We start from the raw sequence: 27,791 nt of genomic DNA, 5'->3' as shown, positions 1-27,791 counted from the left end.
AGGCAGGTGTATAATAAAAGTCTGGCGCGTGACACAGAGGGCATCCTGCAGTGCTGAAATGTGCTAATGTAAGAAATCCAGCTGTCCATCATTTCCTCTCGCTTTGCTCTCATGTCTTACTAATATTCACAAGCAAACATTTTCCCTTATATTTCTGGATATATATAATTCATGCTTCTAACATGCAACATATGCAAAAATGAAAAAACAAGACAGAAAAAGAAAATTACCCGGTGAAAAAGCAGTTTCACACGTTAAAGACACAGATGAAGAAGACAAGAGAGTTCGCCACACCTCTCGCCTGAATAATTCTGTGGATTTGATGCTGTTGCGAACACGTCTGCACTGCGTTGCCAATGTGTGAAAAGCAAAATGGGTAAACTCCAGACCCAATCCTCCGGTCTTGACCCGCAGGTCAAGTCTAAAAATGGTTTAAGTGAGCAGGGCTCAGCCAGACGAGCCTCCCTCAGCAGGCTCTACAGACGTACCGCTGAGAGCACCCCCACCACCTGCGCCTCTGGCTGCTTTGGGAGCAACAAGGCCTCCGACTCAGACCTTATACAGCGATCAGCGAGCACAGCGGAGATGATCACCTGAGCCTCTCTCCCCTCCAGCTATCCACTAATCTATCTGCTAATTCCAGAAATATCTGTCTCTCCACAAACGTTTATCTTACCGGGCTCACACTTGGCAAGTGTACTGTTAAGGGCCTAGGGGCGTGCAGTGTCCTATTCAGAAAAATGTCGGACACTTGATACATTCATTATTTTTTCAGTACTTTAACATTAAGCTGAACTGTGAATTTATTTATAGATTTTACAGATTTTATTTTCGACCCTGTGGGCCTCAAGCTCTGCCCTGAATCCTACAATCCATCAATAACCTTTAACCCTGACTTGCTGTCAATACGTGAGTTTACAGTAATAAACTGATGCTCACATGCATTCCTGCAGTAGATTAAAATGCAGCGCTTCCAAATGCTTCTCCTCTCACATCTGTGTCTGACCACGATCCAGCTGAAGAATCTATCTTTGATTCCCCTCATCTATGTGTTTACGATCCATTTCTCCTCTGGCTTCCAAAGTGCTCTTCTGATTGAATGAGTCGTTCGTCCAGCTGCTCTGCAATTCCTGTTTGGAAATGCCACAGGGGCTGTTAAACGGTAAAAATGTAAACACACAATTTGAATACACAGGCGACCGGCGTGCTGTACTAGTGGCAACAGGGACAATAGCAAATCCGTAACCAACTGGGCCCTCAGTAATGGGAATGGCCCCAATCAGCCCAGCCACAGCCTTGACTGGTTGGTCGGTCGATATCTGTAACTCTTTATTGTTTATTCTGGCTAGTTTTTACTTTTTCAGAGAAAGGCATGAATGGACATAACCCCTCAACTCAAAACATCTCTGCACACACTTTCAGGGGGAAGTTAAAGAGCAGTGGAACGACAGCCGCTACAGCCAGTGAGTGATGAATTAATTATGAGCCAGCTCGGACCCAGTCAATGTCCCATCTCCCCAAGGGAAGTTCAGACTCATCCCACCGATCTGAAATCTTGTGAAGATTCTCAGACAGCGAGGTAGCGCTGAGGCGAGGAAAGGATTGCATAGATGGCGAGCGGGGAGTGGAAAAAGAGAGAGAAGAGGGAGAAGCTAGAGAGAAAACGACAGCTGCCTCCGGGGTGCCGAACACCACAGAAAAAAAATGCTCAGAGTTAAGTGAATATATGTGCCACTCACTTGTGTGCAGCATATAAACGCAGTATATTACGGAGAGAATTAAACACTGGAGAGAAGGGAAGAACAGTGTTTTCCTCTGCACACTCCTCAAAGCTGGTTTAACCATTCTCCAAAAAATCTCTCGGCGCCTTTCTCCCTTTAGACTCCGAAAAGCATTTGACCCCGTTAACATCATTACCAGAGAGAGAGCAAGATGCGGGAAGAAAGGAGGGAGAAAGATGAAAGCGATAGAAAGAGGAGACACTGGCATTTAACAGGATGTGGCCATGGTACCACGACTCCTGAAACGAAGTAAACCTCCACGCGTTTAATTATGTTTTGGCCTACAAAATCATAATTGCCCAAATTATGTATGGACACCGCTGTGAATCATGTGAATTTGTGCAGTGTGCTGTTTTCAGACAAAGTTTCACATAGGAAGAACTCAGCCGGAGTTTATCAAGGAGACCAGTAACATCTCTTACAACAACAGGAGAGCATTCAGGCGAGGGCTGGCGTCCAGATCAAACACGGAGGCAGGACAAGACGTATCAATTCTGCTGCAGATATAATGTGTTGACATCGACACAGGTGTCAATTCAAATCACCAAAAGCCCTCAAATCTCATATTTGCCTGCATCTTCTGACAGGCACCTTATTTTCATCCTGAAATATTCATGTTCTTTTTCTCTTTTTGCGTCCGACGTGTGCATCAACACGCCCACCTGCTGTATTCTCAAATGGTCTCACTCTGACATTCGCTGGAAATTTTACCACAGGGCTGGCGAGAAAAACTCAGGAGAATGTCCCGAGATCAGTACATGTCTGAAAGCAACACAATATCCTGGTTTGAGAAACTGTAAAAATGTTCACTCACACACAGAGAATATTTGGAGTCTATGTCTTTTTACACGGCACCGAATCCTCGTGTCACCTTGAAATACATGCCAACATACAAATGAGTGCAGCTCTCTCTCTGTGAATAATAATCATGATTTCCAGTTGTGTTCACAGGAAGAAGGACCTAGCTGCTGGAAGCAGTCAACGGGGAAACAGGTGCGACACACAGTCTATGTTTCATAAAGCATAAAAGAGAGACCAAATGCTCTCACTTCCATTAGAGGGCCAGTTGGACAGGCTAGCAGGCTGCTTTAACAGCTGACACACACTTAGAGCAACTGACCATTACACCCACGCAGCTTTAATCAGAGGGAGGACAAGCGAGTACAGGCGTGTTCACAGAGTGGGAAGACGAAGCCGGCACGCTGTCTGTTATCATGCAATTCTAATGGTGAAGAGGCAAAGATTACGAGATGTTACACAGAGGGAACATTTCACTAAAGCCCTTTTCACACTGGTAAAAAAAAACACACCAATATCTGGCTGTGGTCTGAAATGGGAATGCAGGGAATCGGCAGTCACTCGACTCAGGTTATTAATCGACCACGACTTCTTCTTCTTCTTCAGTCTAGACACTGATGCTGGACCTTCACCGGCACAAAAGGTACAACATCCATTTAACTTCCAGGCATTAGCGAGCATGACAGCCATGAAGGTTTATAGACTTCATGGTTTTTTTAATCATTTTGCAACTTGCAACATCATTATTATTTCGACATATCTAAGATGCAACACTGACAAGTCCGGGAGGTGAGAGAGAGCTTCTCATTTTTTAAAGGAAAGAAGATACAATACATTTTCTTTATCCCAAACACAGGCACACTCATGCAATTGTAGGGAAATTTAATCTCTGCTTTTGACCCATCTGGTGTAGGTCACACAGAGCAGTGAGCGACCATGTACGGCGCCCGGGGAGCAGATGTTGGGGGAGTAAGGTGCCTTGCTCAGGGGCATTATACAGGGTAGGGAGAATCCTCTTGGATTATGGGACAAATCAATCCAAGTTCGTCTTTTTGTATTTTCTCCGTGGAGTCGAACCAGAGACCTTTTCTGCCCATAGTCCAAGTTTCTACCACTAGTCCATCGCATTTGTGACATCGAACATGCTGTGAGAAAGCCTAACCCTAACTTCTGAGTGGCTTAGAAAGCAGGAAACTCGGCCAGGGGGCAAAGAAAGAGAACCGCACATAAACAAACAGACACACACATGTATAGTGCATGATTATACTGCACAATCATCCCTCCTGTGAGGCTCACTCAATCTTGTGCTAGAGAACAAAGAGTTCACAACCAAATATCTTGTGTAGTTCTTCTTTTTGCCAGAACTGGGACAGAGCTGAAATAGGTTTTATATATCCGGGGGGGGGGGGGGGATATGGCTTATTCACTTTATTCCCAGGTAAACATAACCTGGGTGGCAACCAGATCCACCTACGAGCACCTTTGTCTCTCACTCATTAAAACATGATGTCTTGTTTGTCTAATCCGTACTAAAATTGACATAAAAAAAATCGACAAGCTCTTACAGAGGGTTATGTGTGTGGGTCACGGCAGGACTTCAAAAAGTTACTGTATTCAATAGGCTTTCAAGCTGTTGAACAGAACAGGTTCCGTCTGTTTCCAGTTTGGTGATTATGATAAGCTGAGCGGGTGCTCGCTGCGGCCTCATAACCAGATTCAGATGATAAGAGAAGGATTTTTGCAACGGCTTTAAAAACACAGGACGTGACTCCTTCTGCTTTCAAGTCTCTCAGCAGTCAAGTCCGAGTCAAGCCTCCAATTTTTTGTGATTCAAATCCAGGTCTCAATCCTAGGGGCTCGTGCTCCGTGCCACACCTGGGTCATGTTGTCCTCGGCTCCTTCCGTGCTAACTGGTTCTAATTTATGGGCCCCCCTGGGCTACAACAGTCATGACCCCACCTGTGCTGTTGCGCATAACAGCTGGTGAGACCAGGATGGACGCAGTGGGGGGTTTCCGAGGCCAATTCATTCTTCTGTGCCAGTGTGATACAGTACGCAGGAGGTGCCCGTGGCCTCCAAGCTATAAATGTAACTGTGCAAGTGTAGGGGCTGTGCATGCTGAGCCCAAACGTGATTGGTCTGCGCGGACTGATTCATATTTTCTCCATTCCATTTCCGGTGCATGTAGTATTTTTGAGAGTGTCAACAGCAAAGAGCAGATATTAATCTATCCTTCCCCGCTGAACAGCTGCCTCTTCACACTCCCTCCTACGCCCTCAGCTGCTTCGCTTCTTCCTGCTGGACGTGAAACAGCTTTTGATTTGTCATTGTTTGATCCTGGGTGATCGTTTCAAACGGGGATATAATCAGCCCAACAGGGATTTCTCCTCATCCTTTAAAATAACATTTTCTTAAAACATTTTTCGATCAAAATTCTCATTACCGATGTCAGAAATTGTTTTCCTCCTCCTCCTCCTCCTCCTCCTCCTCCTCCTCCTCCTCCTCCTCATCTGGCAAAGCTGGTTCTCAAATGGTACATGTTGCTTTACCGCTCCGTCCCCTCGACTTGAGGGCAATCATGATCAGTTTTGAGATTTGTTAGACAATCATTAGATGACCCTTGTTTTCCAGCCTGCAGCTATAGTCAACAAAGTGAGCTTGTGCAGTCACTACACCATCATCATCACATATGGCAAAGCTGCAGCAACATATCGACGGACAAATCTTAAGTAAAGACTAAATATTGCGGCTGGGTAGCACTGCCATTCTTCCACACAGGCCATTCTACACACACATTGATGGACATATAAAAATCCTCAAGGATTGACCATACTTTCCGCGTTTCTCAAACGAAGGTCTGCATCGGCCAGGTTCTCCACGCATGTGTACCAGATCCCACATTCCATTCCATTCCGTTGCATCATGACCAAGCGTAGCTGCTGTTTGTGTCTCCTTCTACTCCTTCAAAGATGGCTTGTACAAACGAGAGTCCCAGCAGATCTCCTCACACAGACTTTCTTCTAAACCAGCGTGTATGTTCTTCATCATCATCATCTTCTTCTCTTTTTTGCGACCAAATCAAGAGCACGCCACCAGCTGGACTGGAAAGTATCACACAACAGGATATATTGTACCTGGAACAGGCGCAGGTGATGTGTACAGTCATGGCAGTCACACATTTTTAGCTGCACATAGAGGTACGTATAGGGGTCCATGTGTTAAGTTAACGTCACACAGACTAAAAATCACCTTTACTGTGATCTGAACCCAATTCTAACACCAAAGTAACTTAATCCTAAAAAAAACCTTTGAAAAACATTTTGGTCGGTCCTCACTTTCCCCAAAATGTCTCCATGCCGTAACGTCTATGCACAACATGGCCTCACAAAGAAAGAAGCACACACCATACATCATGCATTCAAAAATAGTGTGTATTGTCCTTAAATGGGAAAACAAGAACTAAACCCAGTAGTTACAATGTGAGCAATCAATTAAGAGAAAGAAATCCACGAGCTGAATATAGGAAGTAATTACACTCTCCATCATTTTCCCCATGAATGCTGCTGTCAACGTGCTTTTAAACTCCGCTTCATAGATCACTGGAATAAAAAAGGAACCAATTTTCCAAACAACACTGAGCCACTCTACGCCCATCATCATCTGGACAATAGCACCATATCAAATATAATTATTTACAGAGTATATACACACACATATATATATATATATGCTAAATGGCTGCTGCCAAGAGTAAATTGATTTTTGCCAAATCTATATTGGTAAACAATTACATGAGTGACAGATGGTTACAGTTAGTGTGTGTGTGATGGATACTAACAGGACTGTCTGTGCCAAACTGAAGTGCTTAAACTTAACAATATTTTAATTGAAAATATGGACGTTATCTCATTGACTGTTTATTTCTGCTTATTATAGGAGTGGGTGAGGCAGAAAGGTAAGAATAATGAGGAACAAAAACAAAATTGACAGAGTGCTTGTCCATGCATACACAAACACACACACACACACAAACACACACACTTCAAGTACATTAAGCGCCTCCATCCACGCCCTTCGCCAGATCCATTAACTCTATATATGGACACCTGCTACCCCACTAACCTCCTCTCCCCAACCCCCAGCCCTAAGCTATCTGACCCCCTCCAGGCCTCCCCCCACTACCAGACACATCCCCCACTCACTCTCGCTCTCTGAATGACAAAGAGCTGTGGTCTCGAATCTCAACCAAACAAAACTTGCATCCAGACAAGAAAGAATAAAATGTAAAAGCTCCATCCTCATCCTGTCATGAGCAACTTTTAATGGACACTTTGCTGAATTTTTGTGGTAGTAGAAGAAGGAAACAGAGGCATTAAAAAACATTCCACTAGCTTCAGTCATTATCCATCTTGTGCTTGTGCACAATTAAGCCCGACAGCTGTATCTACTTCATGTACAGTGGTTAGTTTGTGTATGACTGGCAGCTTGCTATCACTTCCCACGTGTGCGCATTAAGCTGCAGATTGGAAAGAAAACTAATTAACGATTAATTATTGTACTTCAAATAGACCTTTCCCCTTCCATTGTCAGTCATTTTGTCTTTCAGGCAGTAAAATGCACAGACTTATATATTCATGCATTTATGTATAAGCAGCAACGGCGCACACAAAATGCACACATGCCTTTCTGGTTTTAGGTTTAAAGTGGGAAACGATCAAAATTAACTAAAAATAATGCCGGGGGGGGGTTGCATAAATGAATACTTTTACTCATGCAAGTATTCTTTTACATTAACGCCATCACAGCATATGGATCGTCAGCCGTGTGCAGGTGGGGGGGGGCTTGTCAGTGGGATCTTCTCGGGCTAGGGATCGAGCAGGCATGGGGGAGCGTGTGGCTGCGGTGAAGGACAGCAGCTCTGTGTGTGTGAGTGTATCTGTTGGGGGGGGGGGGGGGGGGGGGGGGGGGGAAGTTAAGTGCAGTCCTCTCGTAAGCCATCATCATTCCCATCACACAACCGCAGGAGGTGCGAGGAACAGACCAACTCCCCCGAGGGAAGGGGGCTGGGTTGGACTTTTAATTGGTCAAGGAAGGTCCTGCTCATAAAAAAGTCCAAGGTAAATGTGCCCGTTAAAACGCAGATTCTTCCTCCAACGCTGTACGGGAGGAGAAAATATCTGGCTTGAATCCCTTGAGGGCCGTTTTTAATTAGTATTCTTTGAAAAGGAGGCTGGGCCTGGTGTTGTTTGGAAAAGGAGGGGGGGAGGGAGGTCAGGGGCTATTCACAAGAGGAGGAGGAAGAGGAGGCAGCTGAAGTACCTTTTAAGTGCGAGAGTGAGATGAGGCAGAGATCCATGCAAATCGCACCTTAAGAACACTCAACGGTTTGCAAACTGAACACCTAAAGGTCAGTTGTCGCATTGTTATCACAAAACATGAGATAAGGGTGACGGGCGTGAGGAGGTGATCAGGCGCTGCCATCGTGACGTGGGACAGTCCTGACGGTTAAACCCAGAGGTGCTGCTGCGGAGACCAGAAGAAAAAAAAAATCAAACACAAAGCAGACGCTGCCTCTGCTCTGTGTCAGGGTACAGCCACTTCACTGATTCACTGTGGCAGGCAGGAAGTCTCCCTCAAGAACTTTGTTACACTTCACACAGTCACTCATCTCCACATGCGAAGTGCAGAGAGGCCACAGCTCTGATCTGGGTCACGGGGGAGGATCGTCATTAAAACAAAAAAAACAAACTCACAAAGACACTGCAGGAGAAGAACGGCTGAGATTATCCCACAACTAACTTCTGATCTACTGCTCTACTACCAATAAAGGTCAGTCGGTTTGATCGCAAATAGTTTCTAGACTTTTCCTTGATCTCTTCAAGGCTCCGATCGAGGAAAAGCACTTTTATTCCTTTTAAGAGGTTTTAACTGGGTGAGGACGGAGACCCAGCATAGACCTGCGGTTAACACCCATCCTCTGTGATCTGATGACAAGTGGTACAGGAGTGAAAGCACCTAAAAGATCCTGAGAAGCGTTTCAGAGGTCGACGACATTCAGAGGTGGTCTGACTTGCATGTGTTCTCATTCCTTTCTATGTGTGAATGCAAATCCGTCCTGGGCCACATGAAGGACCACCTACTCAGCTGAATGTCTCAAATCCATGACAATGTAAATGTATCTTTGCATTTCTCAGTCTGTGTCACTGCCGGTTGAGATCGCTGACTGACTGACTGAAGGACTGACGTGTGCGAACGTTACGCTCATCTTTTTTTGGATTTGGACTATTGGAGTTTTTGACATATTTCTATTTTTCTGAACCATATCCTGAAGGGACTCTTTTTGTTGGAGGTTGTTTATTGGTTTTCGAAAGGATCACTTATTTATGTTTACGCCTCGTGTCCTGTGTGTTTGCAATTTGTACATTTAAAAGTCATATCACTGGTTTTGGGATTATTTATATTTTGATAAGTTTCCTTTTGGTTATATGTGAAAATAACCTTTGTGTGGCTTAGTTGATTAATTGAAATAAATTATTGTCAGGGCTCTCCCTGGCTTGCACCCCAGAAAGAAAAAAATAAACCGTTTAGTGAACTTAAGCTTTCACAATATGTTGATTTGTTTGTTGCATCCACCACCGATCACCAAATGATGACAGACACTTTTAACTTAAATTGGTCAAATCTTTCTTCAGAGCTTCACAATCAATCATTCATTCAGTCCCCCCAGACTCCGCTCCGTCTGATTCTCACATGCACAAACATTGTCATTATAAACAACTGTAAACTGAGACTGGGTAAAACCACATTATTTGGTTTTCTTGAACACAAACGACAAACGTGATTTCTTTGCATCTTGCGCAGGGAAGTAGGATCCACTCACAAATGGTCACAGGACAGACGTGCAACAGATGCTGCGAGTTGCAGATCACATTAAAAAAGAAAGAAGAGACGGCTTCTAACGCTAAGATATGAACACTCTTTGTGCTGACCACTGGTGATCGGATCTCTCAGGACAGATGTTAAGACCAGGTCTGAACATCTGTCCTGAGAGGGAGGAGGGAGAATTGACGGCAGTCGTAGTAAAACTGATGTGGTAGTTGAGTGTGACTTTCAGTAGCAGACTGTGAAGTCTGTATTTGAGGGACTTACTTTGCCTATTGGCATTACACACTGATAACCAGCATTTGACTCATGCTCAAGCACATGACACACCAGCGTGAGCAGTCTGACCCACTCCTCACCCAGTTCTATTGATCCATGACTAACAAGAGTTCTCAGTCCAGTAGAACACTGACCTACGTCTGGCTGCTTTGTCAATATAAATCCCGACTAGAGTGGATATTTACTGGAAACTTACCACACAGTTAAGTCATTTTGTCAGTTGAGTCGACAAATGTTATGGTATTAAAAGACAAAACACAAAAAAACGGGCGTCTTGTCATCGGTATACACAACGACGTGGGTCTAATGCTTATCATGCAAACAAGCCAGCGTACAACTTCAGATTATAGCAGGCACAGAAAATAACAAGGGGAGCAAACAGCAGCAATGTCAGACAGCTGCACGAGTCCATATATCCCCCCCAACAGAAAGAAGCGGGTCCCCTGTTCCTGGTGACAATAACAGACACAAATAATGAGAAACATAACCTGGGACAATCACGTCGCGAGCACGACAACACTTTTGTCAGCATCATGTACACGGAACAGCTACACAAACAGCATGACGGAGAGTTATTGCATTTTGCCTCTCTGTCTAGACAACCCTCTCTCCTGTGTCAGCTGAGGCCGACTAACACATGGAAACCTTTCCTACTGTGGTAACAGCTGAGTCAAGATGTGCCGCCAGAAGACGCATTGGGCGTGACCACACACACAAGAAAAAACTCCCAGTCATTCTGAGGTGGGTAAGGGGGCTTTTCAGCTGTCACTTATTTGGGACAGAGGAGAGGCTGGGGGGGGTGCATCCGGGAGTGGCACTGCAAACTCTGAATTCTGACAAATGCCTCTGAGTTGACCTCAACATTCCCATGACCATTAAAGGCCGAAAAGACAAATGAAATAACTATGATCCGTGTATCTTGAATCTTTTAACATCGCCTTGATCTCTAATTGACCTCAATTTAGATAATTTCCCCTTCATATATCTATGTCCTAAAACAGGGAACCATGCTACTTTGACTCGCTAAGTGAGATTTATGCGAATTTGGAGCAGCGTGATGTGACATCGGAATACCTCAGAGGTATCGCCGGAAAACTGACAAAGTGTTTCAGGCGCTTTAGTGGTAGCATTTTCGGTATAAACACTAGATGTCAAAGCTACACGCAATTATCCAAATGAGTCCATTCCATATGCACGATTATTAATTTCTTTCGCCATTAATTATATTGGAAGTTGTTTCACATAATTCAGAGGACGCATTTTAATTAGTTTGTCCCAAATGGAAAACAAAATGATTTACATCCAAACTACTTTAGAGCATCTGTGTTAATTGTCACAGCACCACCCGTACAATCAAATCAGAGTGTCTATAAGTGCTGCCATTCCTACTTTGTGCAAATGTTTTGGGGGGAAAAAATAAAAAAAACTGGTACAGCAGTTATGCCTAAAATGGAAATGAGCTCTTAAGTACCTTTCTGCCGTTTGATTGGGGCAATTATGCAGAGCTCGCTTTATTATCTGTTTGACAATAAGCACAAAGTTTGACAGCGTTACAACAACCACTTAAAACTTCTTCTAATCCATAGTGTGCTGTAATGAACCGGTATAACAGGTTATTCATTCGCCTTCCTGGCAAAGGAGTAGAATCAAATGGAGGTGGATGAGGGAGGAAGTAAGATGGTCCCTGGTTTTCATGCACTTCTTTATGGACTCCTGAGTTGTGTTTATTCCATCGCAGGGAACATCGAGCCGACAGCATAGTTCAAAACTCCAGTTTTACTGAAGCTCTGCTGTTGCGCCTTGATTTTAAACAATAATATATCATGACAAAGAATGCAGACATGAGGCAAGTCTGCAAGTATATTTTCATTTCCTAGATATGTAAATGAAAGCAACGACTGCAAGTAAAAATACATAAAGCATGCATTTTTTTTAATGCAACTTGAGGGCATGCTATTTAGAGTGTTAATGGTTTGTAGCAAATTAGCAAATAAAGCTAATCATTGGTAGCATATGACTGACTATAGGGACACAAAGAGGCAGCTGTGTTTCTTTATGAGGGTTGGTTATGTGATGCATGTTTTGAACAAAAGGCCTCACCCACTGCCACACCCAAATATGATCCAACCCTTCTTCCTCCTCTCCCCAACCACCAACCCTCTCATGTAGATTTGTGCAAATCCGTCCATAATATATTCAGTAACTGTATCAACAGAGTGAAAACAGCACCTGTCTCATCGAGGGGGCAGCGCTAACCGAGGTATATTAAAACATCACGTTATGACAGACACATGGGTAACCTGCAAGTGGCAGAATGTGCATCTTGACAGACATAAGCTTCGCGATTTTTTCCCAGGCATAATGCGAGAGCTGCTCTGAGACCAGCTGATAAACAGGACCAGTGGCAGCTCATCACAACCTGGGCGACTGCAGGCCACTCTCATGTCAGTCCCCCGTAAATGGAAACCACTCAGGCATTTCACAGTTAAACCAGCCAGCCTCACACATATTACACTTTCAATTTAGTTATATAAACCCGGATGTCTTGGGTACTTTGCGTTGGCTCCCTCCATGTCAAGCGCACTCTCTCACTAATGGCAGCAAAACCCAGAACGTGCACAACAAGACTCTCACTCGAGACTTTCTCACTCTCTGTGGGGGCACAAGACGGCATCCTGTTTGTAAACCTAATAAACACTCGCTCCTCCAGGCAACTCCTTTATATGCCTTATATCATATGCCACACATAAGCATGCACGCTCGCACCTGGTTGCAAACTCAGCACCATAAATCAACCACGATATAAGATCTGCCTAAGTGGCACCCCTGGGTTTAGCAGTGATGTGTGCAGCTGCCGTATGACACAGCCTTCATCCACCTCTTTATTATTTCAACAAGCGAATGAGAGTGCAAACGCGCGACTGCTGACACACAAGAGATGTGTCACAAATCTGACCCACACACATATCTCCCTAAACACAGATGTGTGTTTGTAGATACCTCTAGGAGAGTTTAAATGAGGCCCCAATACTGTACAACCGGAGCATGGCATCTATTCTCTTCCTTGAGAGGGATCTCTGGTCCCCCCCCCCGAGGACTATGTGATGGTTTTAGACTCAGGTTTTCTCGCAGATTTTCAAGTTTAAGAGGATTGCAGGCATATCTCAACTGGCAGAATTTCGAGCCTCATGTCAACGATAATGCTGGAAACACTTTACAATGCTATTAAAAATATCGCGAGTCCACTTGTGATTCACGCCAAGATCTACGCCGACCTTCAGGTTGAACAAAAACCTGCTCTCTCCCAACACCTGAGCTGTTCCTGACCGCCTCAAACTGTTTTTCATTTAACCGTATGATTCATTGTTATTGCGTAATTGGAAAAAAACACTCCGTTATTCAGCCCACACTGTAGATAGGATCTGAATTGTGTGTGTGTAGTCTTCCCTACTGTACAGCGCACAATGCTTCTCACGTTCTTCATGGTAAATCTCATTTGCCCCCCCCCCCTCATCCCGGTGAAAGTGACTTCTGGAAAGGGAACGTGAATCAAGGCGCAGGCCCTTAATCCTCTCGGCCAAGTGGGGGGGCCTCCAGTGGGCCGACTTCCACTCCCACCCCCGCCTCCCTCCCCCGTCCCCCAGCAGCACCCACAGGCCTCCCAATCCAGGAACAGAAAGGGCCATCTGGTGTTTGTTTGGGACAGTTCGCAGACAGGATGTACCTTATGCATCTATGTGTGTGAGTGTGTGTGTGTGTGTGTGTGTGTGTGTGTGTGTGTGTGTGTGTGAGAGCCATCACACCCGTATGAAGGTTTGAACGTCACAGAGTGTCATCGTTGGAACATTTAGTGTGTGTTCTTCACCTGGAGGCATGACTAACTGTACCAACTGCACAACAAAGCCGGCACTGGGTGTCTTCACACACACTGGATGACTTCATACCCCGGGGGTGTTGCTGGTGTGTGTGATCCAGGTGTGTCTATGATCCATGTGTGAGTGTGTGTGTGATCTTGGTGTGTACTTATGCATGTGTGTGGGTTTATTACAGACAATATCAGGTTACCAGATGCAGCACTTCACAACGCAGGAGGTCAGACTGTGCAGGGTTAATCTGACTAAAGTCCAAACGTGACATTAACCTAGTTCAACACACACTCTCTCACACAGACACACACACACACACAGCTGTTCATAGGCATCTGTTATTATTGCAGCGATTATCGATGTAGCCTACATCCACCTGACTCATGATGACTGGTAGTTGCTCTTACCCACTGATGCCTTCTCATACACGTGTGTGTGTGTGTGTCTGTGTGTGTGTGTGTGTGTGTGTGTGTGTGTGTGTGTGTGTCAGTACATGCAGGTCCCCCCTCATTAATCTAACAGAGTATTAATCTGACAGCAGCTCCTCTCTCCTCCAGGTGACTTACCGAGCAGCGCACAGGCGAGCAGCACGAGCGCACCGGTTGCCATTGTGTGGTGTTGCCCCGCAGATTCACTTCCAGCAGCTATTCCCTTTGGACGGTGTCTGGCCGGGGTTTGACAGTGTGGTGTAACCGCTGGTCCCCCTGGATCAGGAAGAGGAGGAAGGTCTGCGAATCCCGGGCGAAACGAAAGCCTGTCCTGAGCCCCAGAGCCGGAGACACCGGCAGGTTCGCCAACGAGTGTCCGACTCACCTCTCCGTGTCCTCCTCCTGCTGACAATAAAAAAAACCTCAGCTGGCCAGGAGCAGGAGCGTCCCCCTCTCTCTCTCTCTGCCTCTCTCACCCTCACCTATCTCGCTTCTTCACCGCTGACGACGTGTGCGTACGCCAGGCACCCGGGCGACCCAACCCACTCCGCGTTAACGCATCCACCGAGACTGCGGAGACGATTCGGTCCAAAAAAGGGACAATGGCAAAAGTCAAAGAGGAACCTGTGCGTACTCGGAGATGCTGGGATTCAACGCAGCCCCGTGCACTGAATGCGAAAGTCCCGCTGGTCAGACTGGGAACGAGCCCTCGCTTCCTTCGCTGGTGATGGGAGAGCAGATCGTCAGTCCGAGCAGACTCCAGCTCTCTCCACGGCGAATCCCGGAGACGATCATCAGTCTCCTGCTATCGCTCCGCAGAAAGCCCAGTGGGCGGGCGCTCCAGATGAACAGACAAGGCTTTGTGCGCGCACACAATAAATCTGATGAATCAATGAACACGTTTTACTCCCCGAAACACCGACTTCTCACTGAACTCCCTTGAGCCAATGTGTCCTGATTTAAAAGGACTAAATTCACGCGCAAGACTCCAAGACGAGAGCCCCCTAAACAAAACGGCAGCTTCACTCGTGCGTTCAAACACTTGCTGCGTAATTATGATCCGTCTGACGAGTGGTTTGAAATGCCAGATCCCTGCCAGCCTCTCTCTACTTCTCGGTTTCCTGCCCGGAGATCCACCTCCGTACGTCCGGTAGTTTGAAAAACTTATCGGCGTGCTGCTGCTGCACTTCTGCCCCCACCCACCCTCCTATCAGAGGAGACCACGCCCCGGCCGGCAGTGTGGGACACCATCCACTGGAGGACGAATCTGCATGTCTGGATTTAAATTCTAGGCCATGTGCTTTGAATGGGTTAAGTCAAGTGTAGGGTAATTAAGGCGTTCAAGCTCACACCAGTTCGTATTTTGCAGGGGTGAAGTTGAGCAGCCTCGTGTGGCTGGCACAAAATCATATTGTCTTGCCAGTGGGTAATTATTTTTGAGAAGGAACAGAAACAAATCCTTTTTAAATCTCAAGTCTTTTTTATTAATGATGTTTACTTGTCACCTGTGATCACAAAAAAAAGTCTCATTCTCATGCATAATTTACCCAGCAGTCACAGAATATTTCATATCTCTCCCAGCTCCTCTTTCCACAAACACACACACACATACACACATATACACATACACACACCTCTGGCAGGAGACATAATGAGCTGCCACTCTGTTTGGGAACTGTCACTGACATCGGGGACAATGCGTTAAAGTTCTCCTCTCAGAGGTGACAAGGTGCACATTTCACCCCCCTTTGATTCCCGATAAGCATCGCTTTGACACGTGCACGGGATTTATTGATTCGCCCGACTCTCGTTGCCTTATTAGGTGGCTCTCAAAATAGACATAGGGTGAATGGGAGTTTGCTGGGAGACAGAAAATAGCACAGTGAGATAATACTGCTTTGGTGTGAAGCTGTGAAAAAGGAGCACGGCGTTTGGGAGAGGACAGAAATGTGGAAGCTCCTACTTGAAGGAACCCGGAGCTCTCTCCTGTGTAATACATGAATAAATAAATCAGCAGGCCTTCGCAATGTGCACACAAAAAGTAATTGCAATAGACCCATCTGGTATACTTTTTATTTAATCGACTGGGAATTTCAAGTTCCGAACACTCTCTGATTGCAACATGAATACTGTTTTTATTTTTGGAAGCAGTAGAAATGATTCTGTTTTCTCCCGTTTGCATTGTTCATAGATCTCAGCGAAGATAAAAAAAAACTAAAAACACAACGGCTGCAACGAGTCGGGTTCCTGAGGCACCACGAGAGATGTTTACAGAATACTGTTCGTTTATCAATCACAACCTCACATATGAATAAGAGTTGAGCAAACACTTTAATGAGGAGAAGTATATATATATATATATATATCATCTCTGTTTGTCCCTCCTTCTGTCTAAAACTGTGTCCTAGTATAAACCGAGGAAGAGAGACAGCTTTAGCATGTTTATGTAGGAGAAACAAAGGTTTAGCAGAAGTTCCTGCCATAAAGAAAGCAAGCCAGAATTGGATTAGACACTTGTGACGTATGTGGCCTATTGGCTCAGCTTCTCCGAGTCCAACGCTGCTGAATTAATACACAGTGGAACAGAGCTGGCTAGGTAGGCCACGTGCATTACACCTGGTCTACATATTGCTGCGCCTAAAATTAGCCCGGCTCTCCGCTGCGTGGCTCCCCGTTGCATGGCCGAGTTATGGCACCGTTCCCACTGGCAGGCGGCAAGAAGGCAGCAGTGACATTGTTAGAGCCGAGCATCACGTCAACACTACAGATGAGATCACCTTTGACCCCCGCAGGGTCAGTTTTGGCATCCGTCCTCGGGTACGTTTGCTCTGGGAAAGAGCAAAGGCGTCAGAGGAACGTCTGCAAGTGCAGTGGATGCTGGGGGATCACAACAGGGTCTCCATGGAAACAGAGGAGTCTGCATTGAATGCACTTCATAACAGGGTCCATCTCCGAAATGAGACTTGATTGCCAGAGCCTTCTTAGGAGTGTCCTTCATAACTGTGGAGCGCTGTACGAGACTCGCACGTGGCCGAGCATCTTTCTTTTTATTCAAGATGTTAATAATTCAGGGTCCCCACAGCGTTGTGTTGTGTTGAGATGTTGTCAGCTGAGAGAATCTGGAGAAAGAGAGAGATTTGAACAGTGGTTTCATCATACAAACATTTTCATAGTGCGATTCAAAAGTATGTGAATGATTTATTGGATTTCTTTTGTCCCTCTTTTCTCACATTAATATGTCGGGGGGGGGTGTTAATCCATTTAACATATAACAGTTCCACATGGATGGATACATTAGCACAAATGTGCACACGGAGACGCAAGTGTCACTTCAAATCACAGAAAGTTACATGTGAAAACGTGCATTATGTTCAACACAAACATGGAGTCACACACGCACTCGCTTTGTTGACAAACTCCGGCTGTAAAAGGATGTTGCTCAATCTACGAGCCCTGTCACATGAATGATGTCTGAAATGATAAATAACTCAACAAAAAAGCCCCATCGTGTTTGATGACACTTTTTGAAACGACTTCTGGCCACATTTATTCTGAGAGACGCCTCAAAGAGGAGTGAGCCATAACAGAGACAGAGCCAGAGAGCAAGGCGGAGAGGGACGGGGGAATAATCCAGATGGGTGAAGATGAAGGGAGGATAAACAGAGAGGGTGTGAGATTTCTTCCTCAAACAGAAGCGATGCTGCAATATGTGGCTTCTCTGAGGGGAACATCAGTACGAGTGAGGTTATGTGGTGAGAGAGGAGCGGGCATTTCTATCCGGGAGAGAAACCGTTGTGCAACGGCAGGAGTAGAAATGGGCTCGTTAACTATCAAAACCAACATCAAGGCATGTGTGAAATGGCCCCCGATCATATATAGTGTTCGCTGGTGGGCCCTGAATGCATCGTGACAGGCACCAGGACAGTATATGATGTGATCCCCCCCCCCCCCCCGACAGTCAGCATACTGACGGACAGCAGGCAGCCGACAACACTCCAGCTGGGACCAACCAGATTCAAGAGTGCCACTCTTCCATATACAAGAGTCAATATGGGCTGAGTCAGAAGAACATAGTCAAAAGCAGTACAGTCCTATTACTGACACCTCGCTTCACTGTCGGCTCGGATGATTACACACACCGCATCGTCATATAAGCTGTGATTACGCATACAGCTGAGGCTGGTGCAATCAAAAGAGTGATAAAACCTTTATGTCGTGAAGCCAGCGTGGCACAGTGCAGGTAGCTAGAAAAAAAAAAACAAGCTCCGTACTCCAAACTTTATAATACCACAGATATCAAACTGTGTAATTCCACAGCAACCTTCACCGAGCTTTACTTTACAATGCATTAAGCTGCCAGGAGCACAAGTCACTACATTTCCCAGCAGATCAATTATTCATCACAGGAGCTCTTAATGTGGAGTATTAATATGAGATGACTGTCAAGCCACCATATTTTTTTTTTTCCACCTCCTATCTGCTCCATCCCGGAGCTCTAATGGCCCTTTTCACATCCTTCACTTTTTCCATTTCTGTCCAACGTGCTACTCCGGACTTCATGTCTTTTTTCTCTTTTCATCCCTACTTGAAAACTCCGATTACCACAACTACTTGATAACACTTGGTGACACCCATGCTTTTGTGTGTCTGGGTGCATGTTCATTTTTCTACATCCATGCCTGTATTTCTTTCCCCATTGTTAAGAGTTGTGAAGATGCTACTTTGCATCAGTTCACTCGCACACTGAGCGTTGAACAAAGACTTTGAGTGAAACGCACTCGTCTTTCCTCAGTTGCAGGTGGTTATCGCGACATTAATATATGTTTATCTCAATCCCCTTAACCTTCAAATTACAGCAGAGCTGACGATGAAATGAGGTAAAATCACCACATGTAATTTTCATAATCATTATCCGACAGGTGGTTGCGGGAAACATCCTGAATTTAGCTTTAGTGCAAATGATTACCCTGGCTGTATGTGCCAATTAAAGGATTGTGAATGAGGAGAACAACTACTTGAACATCTGAGTAACAATAGATTCCTTCAGCCAGCCAGGGGAGGTTTCACTATATATCATTACACTGTGTTACACCAGGTGTCCATGTACACACATTGTCAGCAGCAGAGCCACACGACTGCCCCCAACACAACGCGTCGGCCACAGTTATGACAATTCCTGGCAGCAGCGTGGATTGAGAAAAATCGCCGCTTGTCTCGACAAGGTGCAGCTGTGAACACTCGTTCTTCCTTTTTCTCTTTTCTGGGATTTTTATTCAATATCATTCCCCCCCCCCACCCCGAAAAGTTCATGTGTTCATCTGGCATTCATCCCGTCTTTCTCTCACTCTTTCTGTCTCATCTTGATTATGTGGGTGTTGCCCAACGTGCCTACACAGCTGATTGCCATCCATTATTCATTCGTAGTTTCCTTGACACGCACGCAGGGACACGCACGCACATGCATGCACGGACACGCACGCACGCGCTCGCACACACACACACACTCACACACACACATTATATTCTCAACGAATGAAAGCAAGGGCATCAAGATGAGCTCCTGTGGAAATGTTCGACTTTATGCCCCCAAAACACCAACCACATAACACAACACACACACACGCACAATCACACACACACACAAACATACACATTTCATCATCATCCCTGGCAGGTACAGGCTTGTCCTTTTTGCTGTTAGGTAACAACAACAAAGCAGATGCTATCTATCAACTCCAGGCTGTGAGACAACATTTGCTTTTTCATGGTCACACTTAAAAGGAGCTTAGGCTTTGTGGATGCAGAACAAGGTAACGCGCTCTGACCACACACCCATGTAAATCTGATATGACTCATGGCTGGAAGAGGAAGTACGTGGGCTTTTGGAGGTGCAGTTAACACGCCAGCAGATTACTGAATCATGCCATTCTCCAAGCTGGTATCACAAGACGGATCCAACACAGCACTGTATTCACCTACTGGTTTTCTTTCTATGTAATGGTTTGTTACATAGTTGAAAAGATTTATTGTGTGTTTTTTTGGCGCATAACAAATTCATTGTACTGAGGTGACGTCTGGATAAATCACAGGGTGGTTGTGTGTATAATGCTCGTCCCTCATCAGACCAACACAATTCAACCACACAACATGAATCACCCAACACGGGGTTCCTGCTCTTGACCCGAGCAGTGTCGAGCGCTGGGCTGACACTGCTCGGCTCTGTGCGAGAGGCATTGAAGAATAATTATAGGATTACAGAACGTGTTTATTAAGGGATTACATCCACCTCGAGTGATGAGTTTGGTGCGGCTGCTTTCTCAAATGTCATTATAGGTTGTTCGGCAAAAGAAAATTGCACAAGACAAATGTAAATGAATAAACAAATACAAGTGAAATCATCTCATTTCATTCCTACAAGCTGCTCTTGTTGAATAACCACTGCAGAATCACAGCAATCAAGGCTAAATTAAATCTTACTCCTCTGGTTTGCAAATATAGGCCCTGTGTACTTGGCGTTTGACTTTCCTGCCAAATAAAGAGATGGAGCCGATTCCAGGTGCTAATGTGATGAGATTGTCAAGATTGCATTTGATCCCGGAGGTCGTCCGTGCAGCGTCTCATTATGATCCACACTTACCTTTTATTTCCAAGCCCCCTCTAGTGCCTGGAGTAATTACGACAGGGGCAAGGGGAGGAAGACATTGATAGACAAAGTCTGCCTTAGGTTGAGTCGACAAAACACTGAGGGTCTTCTCTCGGTTTGACTTTGGCAAAGGACACAACCATCATTTCTCATATGAAACCAACGATCGCTGTCCCTTCCGTGACTCTGTCTCTTCTTCACAATCTTGAATGAGTGTTGATTGCTGTAACCGTGAGGACGAGGGTGCTTATTTTGGACTCAACCTCCATCTTTACCCAAATCTATGAGAACTAGTACCGTTCCATAAGTTCCACCACATGTTTATGAATATAACCATGATGATACACCCGCCATCCCAAGAATGCTATTTCAGGAGATGCTCCATATGGGTACTATATAGAAACAGATGGACTTAATTAAATAAAGCAATTTAAATAAAAATAATGAATATATACCCCCACCCCGCTCCCCAACAACAAATGCTAAATAACTATAAACAAATAAGACGAGCTTGCTACAGAACCATCAAGGCATTTGTCAAAGGATGTGTTTAGAGTGATTCAGAATATAACAAATGGACAAATGGCTTTATCTTTATACAAAGGTAAGATGTAAAATAAGCTAAATTGTGCGGTTTAATAATCCAACTGTTTCTCCCTTCTTCCAGTTGTTGTTCTAAGATGAATTAATCACCTTCGAATTAATATTTAGCTTAATATTTAGTGAAAAGAGATGAGGTTGGAATTCTTCTTATCAGCTAGAAAACACTTTCTTAATGTGTTGAACAATTCCTTTTAGGGGACTGATCCACAGTTCGATAAAATCACACAACATTTTTAAATATGCAAAGAAAGACATCAAATGAGTTACACTACAAACACACATTTACAACAAGGATGATGGGAACTAAACACCACGATGCGGGATGTGAGTTACACCTCACGGTTCCCAGCAATGAGTAATTGTTTCTGTAATTGGGCGTGACCTTCTGTCCAAGTGTCCTCTTGCAATTTCGCAAACCGTTGAAAATCAGACGAGACAAAAAAAATGACAAGGCCACGCACTTGTGAGCTTGTGTCTGAGAATCTTTGTGACATCATCTGTGATGGTGAAATCTGAGACGGGACAACGGTCTCCGGGACACCAGTATCAAATCCTGTTAAAGGTCACCTTGAGGTATTGATGACACTGACAATAATTCACAGTATATTTGGCATACAGGGCATGTAAACTTGTCGGAGCCATGGCAACGTTAACGCTATTATCATTTACCTTTCACCTGTAACGAGAGTTGAGTGGGTGTGATGTCGTAAAAAGAATATCCCTCGTCTGTTTATGCTTGTTTGGTTTTAGCTCGGCTTTAAACCGACGAAAGAATATCCTCTTATTATGATTAAAATCAAGGTGATCTGTGGTTTGATTCTTAATCAAACCAGACGGGGGTGGAGAGTAACAGATAAAGATTTTCAGAGTTTTTTCGGTGTGTTTTCCCCCCCGACAGAGGTAAAGCCCAGGGCTCCTTGAATGATCGGGTTCAGCCGATCTCATCTCTGCTGTCTGCCAAGCAGAACAAACATGAGCCGCCTGCCTACCTCGGGCTGAGTCATGCACTTTAGTCTCTTAAACAAACACACTCGCAAATCCATACGAGTGGACACACACACACACATACACACACACAAAGACACACGTGCATGCACAGTTTAGGACACACAAACACACACCTGCATTGAAAAACACTGTCTCTGATGTCAACACTCTTATGAGAAGTCCGGTGCATAACACTTGTCTAAAGTGCCTTTGAGCTTGTTTGGACCCTTTCCCATCTCACCTGCATTCATCAGTCATATTCACATGTCCTTCAAAATTCTTCAACAGAGGTTCACTGCTGTGTCTTTCCTCCCCGTGACAAAACATGAACATGGAGCTGACATGTGTGGGCCTGCAGACAGTCGCACATGCACATACACGGGCTCGTGCAAGGCATGTGTGGACGGTGCAAAAATCCGATCTTGTCCGAGCAAAATTTGCCGCACCTCAGGTTAAAACATTTCCAGAGCCCTTCAAACTGGGAGCTCTTGTGCAACAGGGAACTCCATGAATCATAACATGCAGCAGTTTTTGAGTTCTGACTCTGATTTTTACAGCATGAAGCCAGAAATAATTTGTGTGGGCCCACAAATCGATTTTCAGGCACAGCCTTTGCAAGGGAAAAGCTGGTGAAAAGAAATAATTAGAGTTTGTGATGTTGTTTCTACTGTCATGAAGGGTTTTAATTGTTTGGGATCAGTGGGCCTGTCTGTTTGTTTGCTGTTGGTTTGAGTTTGTGTCAGCGAGTTCATACAAAAAACAACAGAAAGGGTTTTCAGGAAACGAGGCGGTAGGATAGGATGTGGGCTGGATAAAGCGTCGGATCAGGGTTGTTAACATCGTGAGATACAGCATTTTTCAACCAGTTTGTTGATTTCTCAGAGAATAATTCATGGATCTTGATTGAAATAGGCACATTTATTTATGTAGGTATTCATTAGTGCAGATCCAAATACAAAATGTGGATCTAGTGAATTTAAATGTGGTTTTCACGAGGAGGACTGTGCCTCAGCTGAGTGCCTCTCTACTATTTCTTCATAAAATCAATTTACTATTTTAGTTTTTGTTAGAGGATGATATTGTAGATTGGCATTTATCCCTTTGCCAATCTAGCTGACGGGTACTTTTCTATTCAATTCTCAACATTGCAAATATACTGTGCCAAAAATTGCGGGTAGGTGCAGGTTGTTTAAATGTCGGTAAACCCGCTATAAAAGGTGATTGACTCTTTTCCCATTGCCTCTTGACAAGATTCCGTCTTTTGCCTTTTTGCGTTATTTTGTCGAAACTGCATAAAATACTGGGATCCTCTCATCTTGCTATCTTTCCAAATAGCGCATTCAGGTTTCCAACCAATCGAAACCGGATCAAACCGGGATAGAATGCCGATTGTATCCATTCCCATTGCAGACAAAAGCCAGATGTTGGCTGGTGTTAGTGGGTTTCTTAACCAGTGGATAAGGGGATTCTGTTAAAAAACTTTCTGTATAACTTGGGGAAATAGAAAGGGTCCCTGCTGGTCCTTGCTGTACATGCATGCATCGCTGTGAGCAGCACACATGCAGAGAAGATAACGCTGCAGTCGAGCTATATCTGAATCCAGGACTTACACTCTCAATCCCCCACGGGACCTCGTATCTCGGCGCTGCTTGGACCACATTTTTCCACTGACTGCGTTTGAGCGAGAGGCTGAGAAAATGAGTTTTTGCTCCTTCTGAACCAGGCAGGGCTGTTAGCGAAAAGGTTTTAATTGATTTCGAAGAGGCAGCTGTTGGGGAGGCCTCTCGCCATTAAAACATGCTTGACACACAGAAATCAAAACAGCTTATTACCACATCAAAGTGGCAAACCAGCCTTTGCCATTTGTGTAAATGGAGCTGCCTGTTTTGATGACACAGGGCAATTTAAAATAAATGTTAATAATATGAGCTTGCCTTCAGCTGTATCAGGGTCATCTTATTGCACATGCTCAGGATGTGCATTCCTCTGGGGGGAGGGATTCTTATTAAACGTATGTCTTATCCACAGAGGTAGAAGGGAAACATGTATTCACTGTAGCTCAGAACAAACCGAAGCCACCTCGCAAGATGTACGGCTGCATTCTCTCTGTACAGTTTTGGAGTTTGCTCGTCCTTGGAGGTGTTAACTTGAGTGATGTGCACAGGCTCAGTCATGTGTTCTCGGCAGCTCAGATATCAGACAGTCTCCAGCACAGGTTCCCGGATAAAGCAGCCGCATACCAACAGAAACGCCAATTACTGCACAATGCATCACAACGCCTAATGGACCTGCTGTGGCATAGAGATGCTGAGGATAAAAAAAATGTATTTGCATTCTCTTACAGGAAAAAGCGGCCTCAAACACCGGCAGCTTGTTTTATTACTCCTACCTGTCCAATCTGAAGGACCTAATGTTTTCATCTCACCTACAGTGCTGAACAGACTCCACCGAACGTGGTTCATTGAAAGGACAACAACTGCTTTTAAGTGACCGTAAATCCAAACGCACAGGAGCTCCCTCGCCCGGCAGACTGTCGAAGAGGAGAGCGAGGCTGAGCATGACAAACACGCTGTCGGGGGGGGCACACTTGAGGTTGGCCAGAGGCTAGCCTTTCATGTTAGCGGCAGATCTAGTTGTAAAGAGATTATTAAATGCTAAGAATATATACTTGCGTTATTTAAGAGTAAATAAAAAAACAGTAGTTTCTCAAGTGAGTTGTGACCCGTAAATACACCCATCCTTATGCAGCTTGTTGTTTGAGGGTCGCTGTGTGGAGGGAGCCAATCACAGCTGATGTTGGGCGAGAGGCGGGAACACCCTGGATAGGTGGCTGGAATATGGCAGGGCGGGAATATGGCAGGGCCCGACATACCGACATACAAACATTCACAACTTAGCTTCTACCTAAACCCAATCTCTATGGAATGTGGGAATAAGCCGGGGTACAACCCCCAAAGCCCCGAGGAGAAGACGTCAACTCAACACAGAAAGACACCAAACCGGGATTTGAACCTGGGAATCCTCAAGACATGGTGTGTGTTTATATCATTTTACAAGCTTTTCTGCTCTCTATGACCAGTCAAAGCACTCAAAGTATAGTTTTTTTCAATCAACCATTCACACCCATTCATGCAGTGCATCTGTGGGCTGTGTACATGTATAAAATAAAAAGAATATATATAAGCCGATAAGAAAGAGACACAGCAAACAAGTTAACAACAAGTGTCTGAAAAGGGGTAGGTAGTAGTAAAAGCGTATCAGGTCCTATTAACCTTCTTTCGTCAGGGGCCGTTTTGTGCTCAGTATCTTGCCCAAGGGCACTTTGGCACGGGATTTGGGGGAGAATGGAATTGAATCATTTGCTTAGAGGAGAACCCACTCTACCGCCTGAGCCACAGACGCCCCACGATGTAAATGTAAAAAGATGTGAAAGATGATGAGTTTAGTGGGAAAATGTCTGAGCACGTTTCCTTTGTGATCTGATGAATACAACTCCAAAGGTGGGCAGACACTGAATTACAGCCTAGAATTGCTCCACATGGGTGAAACTGTACAGCTCCGCGGACCACACCCTAATCAGTGGTGTTTTCATTCGGCTGCTGAAAAGAACAGAAAAAAGGAAAATCACATGCTTTCACATCTCTGATTGCAGCGTAGCTCGAGGTGCAAAGTGATTCCAACTTTACCAGCACCATCAATTTTCTGCCCTAGTTTAATCGGTGTCGATTTCTCCTTTGAAAGCTTGAAAGCAAAATAAAGGAAAAAAGGTTTTATTTCCACACTTTCGGCGTTTGCTAGAAAGTGTTCCAGCCACTCTGCCAGGACTGCATTTGTAGCTCAAATGCTGCAGCACCAAATATATCGTGCATATTGTGCTTGTGCCTGCGGGGGTCATTTTCTAATCCAAGGTTGCATGCTATAAATGAAATAAAAATGATTAGAGAGCTTCTGTGATGCCTACGTCTGCACCATGTGTAATTAGGCAGATAGTGGCAGATGATGAATAAAAGAAAACGTGTTATAAAAGTATCATGGGATCTGTCTTTACTTCCATTATGACTTTCACTCTAGCTGTGCTCTGGACTAGAAGTAAAAAAAAAAATGATATACGTATGAGTGGAACGCAGACCAGACCCTCTCTCTGCCTTAAAGGCCCTCGGTGTCACAGTGTGAGACCCTGATGATTTGTGACAGGCCTGCCTGCCTCAGTGTCACATCAACCAGCTTCTACGGAAAAGAGGGAGAAAGAGAGAAGCTGCAGAGTAAGAGAGAGCCCGGAGTGAGTCTTTAAGCTTCATATCTCTCTGTGTACTCACCTGATGTGACCGAAACAGATACAGGATTCACAGGAAACGCACTAAGAGGGATCATCAATTCAATACAATACAGATTAGTGTCAGTCATAAGTGCTTCATTAACATTAGAGAAAGATTTACTGTTCAGATAATCAGATAACACTGTTCTCAAGGAGTCGGTTACCATGGTAGCCACGATAGTATGTGTGATATGAAAGGGGGATGGTAATCGGATCCTCTATTTGAGTTGGAATGATGATTTTCTTAGAGGAGATATCGTAAATGACTACAACATGAATAGATTATTTCAAGTTGCTGTGCAGTATAAAGTACATTTTGATTAATGTTCTAACTTAATATGTGTTCACTGTGTAAAAGATAAGTCACAATGAGTGGAAGTGTTTGTCTGTTTGTAGAAGTATTTAACTTTTATGACAAGGATGCCACTGTGCACGTGTGTGTCAGCGGGAAGTGCATGTTAATGTGTGCGTGTGTGTTGATGGGTTATACAAACAGGAGTGTTGTAAATGTGCAATCTCCTCGGTCGAAGTCGACGGTGTTTGTCAGCTAATTAGCAACATGAATTAGAGCAGCAGCAGTTTGGGGAGCGCCTCGCATGCAGAGAAAAGCTGATGGGAGCTGATGGGCGCAGCAGAGCGTTGTCACTGGTGAATGAAGACAAAAACAGTGTGTCTGTGTGTGTATGTGCGTGTGTGTGTGTGTGTGTGTGTGTGTGTAGTGGGGTGCACCTAAACCACTGCTAATGAAGACATCGGCTCTCTACAGCAAACAGGGGCTATCTTAGTCACGTCGGGAGAAACAGACGTCAAATGTGACATTAGGGCTCGAATAAATTGCTCAGACGGTGCGGAAGAGCTGTCAGACGTACACACGCCGGGGACCGGAGAGTAATTTGTGAACAATTATCTCACTCCAGTGGGGACGCTGGTGTCCGGGTGACACTGCACAGCTGGCCACATGTGCAGAAGTAAAGTAAAGAAAACAGCAAATTTGTAGCTGCGCTCTGTTTGTTTGATGGATGTGTCTGAATCTGTGTAGCTGTGAGGTTTGGGTACGCAGACAAACACTGTAGTTCACCGTGGCAGCAGCGGCAACTGAAATTCATTTATCTTCAGTCCACTTCTTTGAGCTATCGTTGACTCTATGAAGGCTTAAGTACAGTGAAAAAAGGATTACATCTATATTAAATGTGCACCCCAGAGTTTCAT

The 27,791-nt window shown here is 44.8% G+C and overlaps 1 protein-coding gene across 1 annotated transcript in view; it reads right to left on the bottom strand.

Moving 5' to 3' along the window:
* Positions 1-15,192, bottom strand: part of igsf3 (immunoglobulin superfamily, member 3) — a 76,429-nt gene extending 61,237 nt beyond the window's left edge. The window contains exon 1 of the mRNA XM_062402703.1: positions 14,173-15,192. Within this exon, the coding sequence (XP_062258687.1) occupies positions 14,173-14,215 (43 nt within the window). The 5' untranslated portion in view covers positions 14,216-15,192. The remainder of the gene's footprint in view (positions 1-14,172) is intronic.
* Between the last annotated feature and the right edge of the window lie 12,599 nt (positions 15,193-27,791).

The sequence above is a fragment of the Platichthys flesus genome, chromosome 13 (genome assembly GCF_949316205.1).
Source record: "Platichthys flesus chromosome 13, fPlaFle2.1, whole genome shotgun sequence".
NCBI classification, from domain to species: domain Eukaryota; kingdom Metazoa; phylum Chordata; class Actinopteri; order Pleuronectiformes; family Pleuronectidae; genus Platichthys; species Platichthys flesus.
This window is presented reverse-complemented; position numbering and strand designations above follow the sequence as displayed.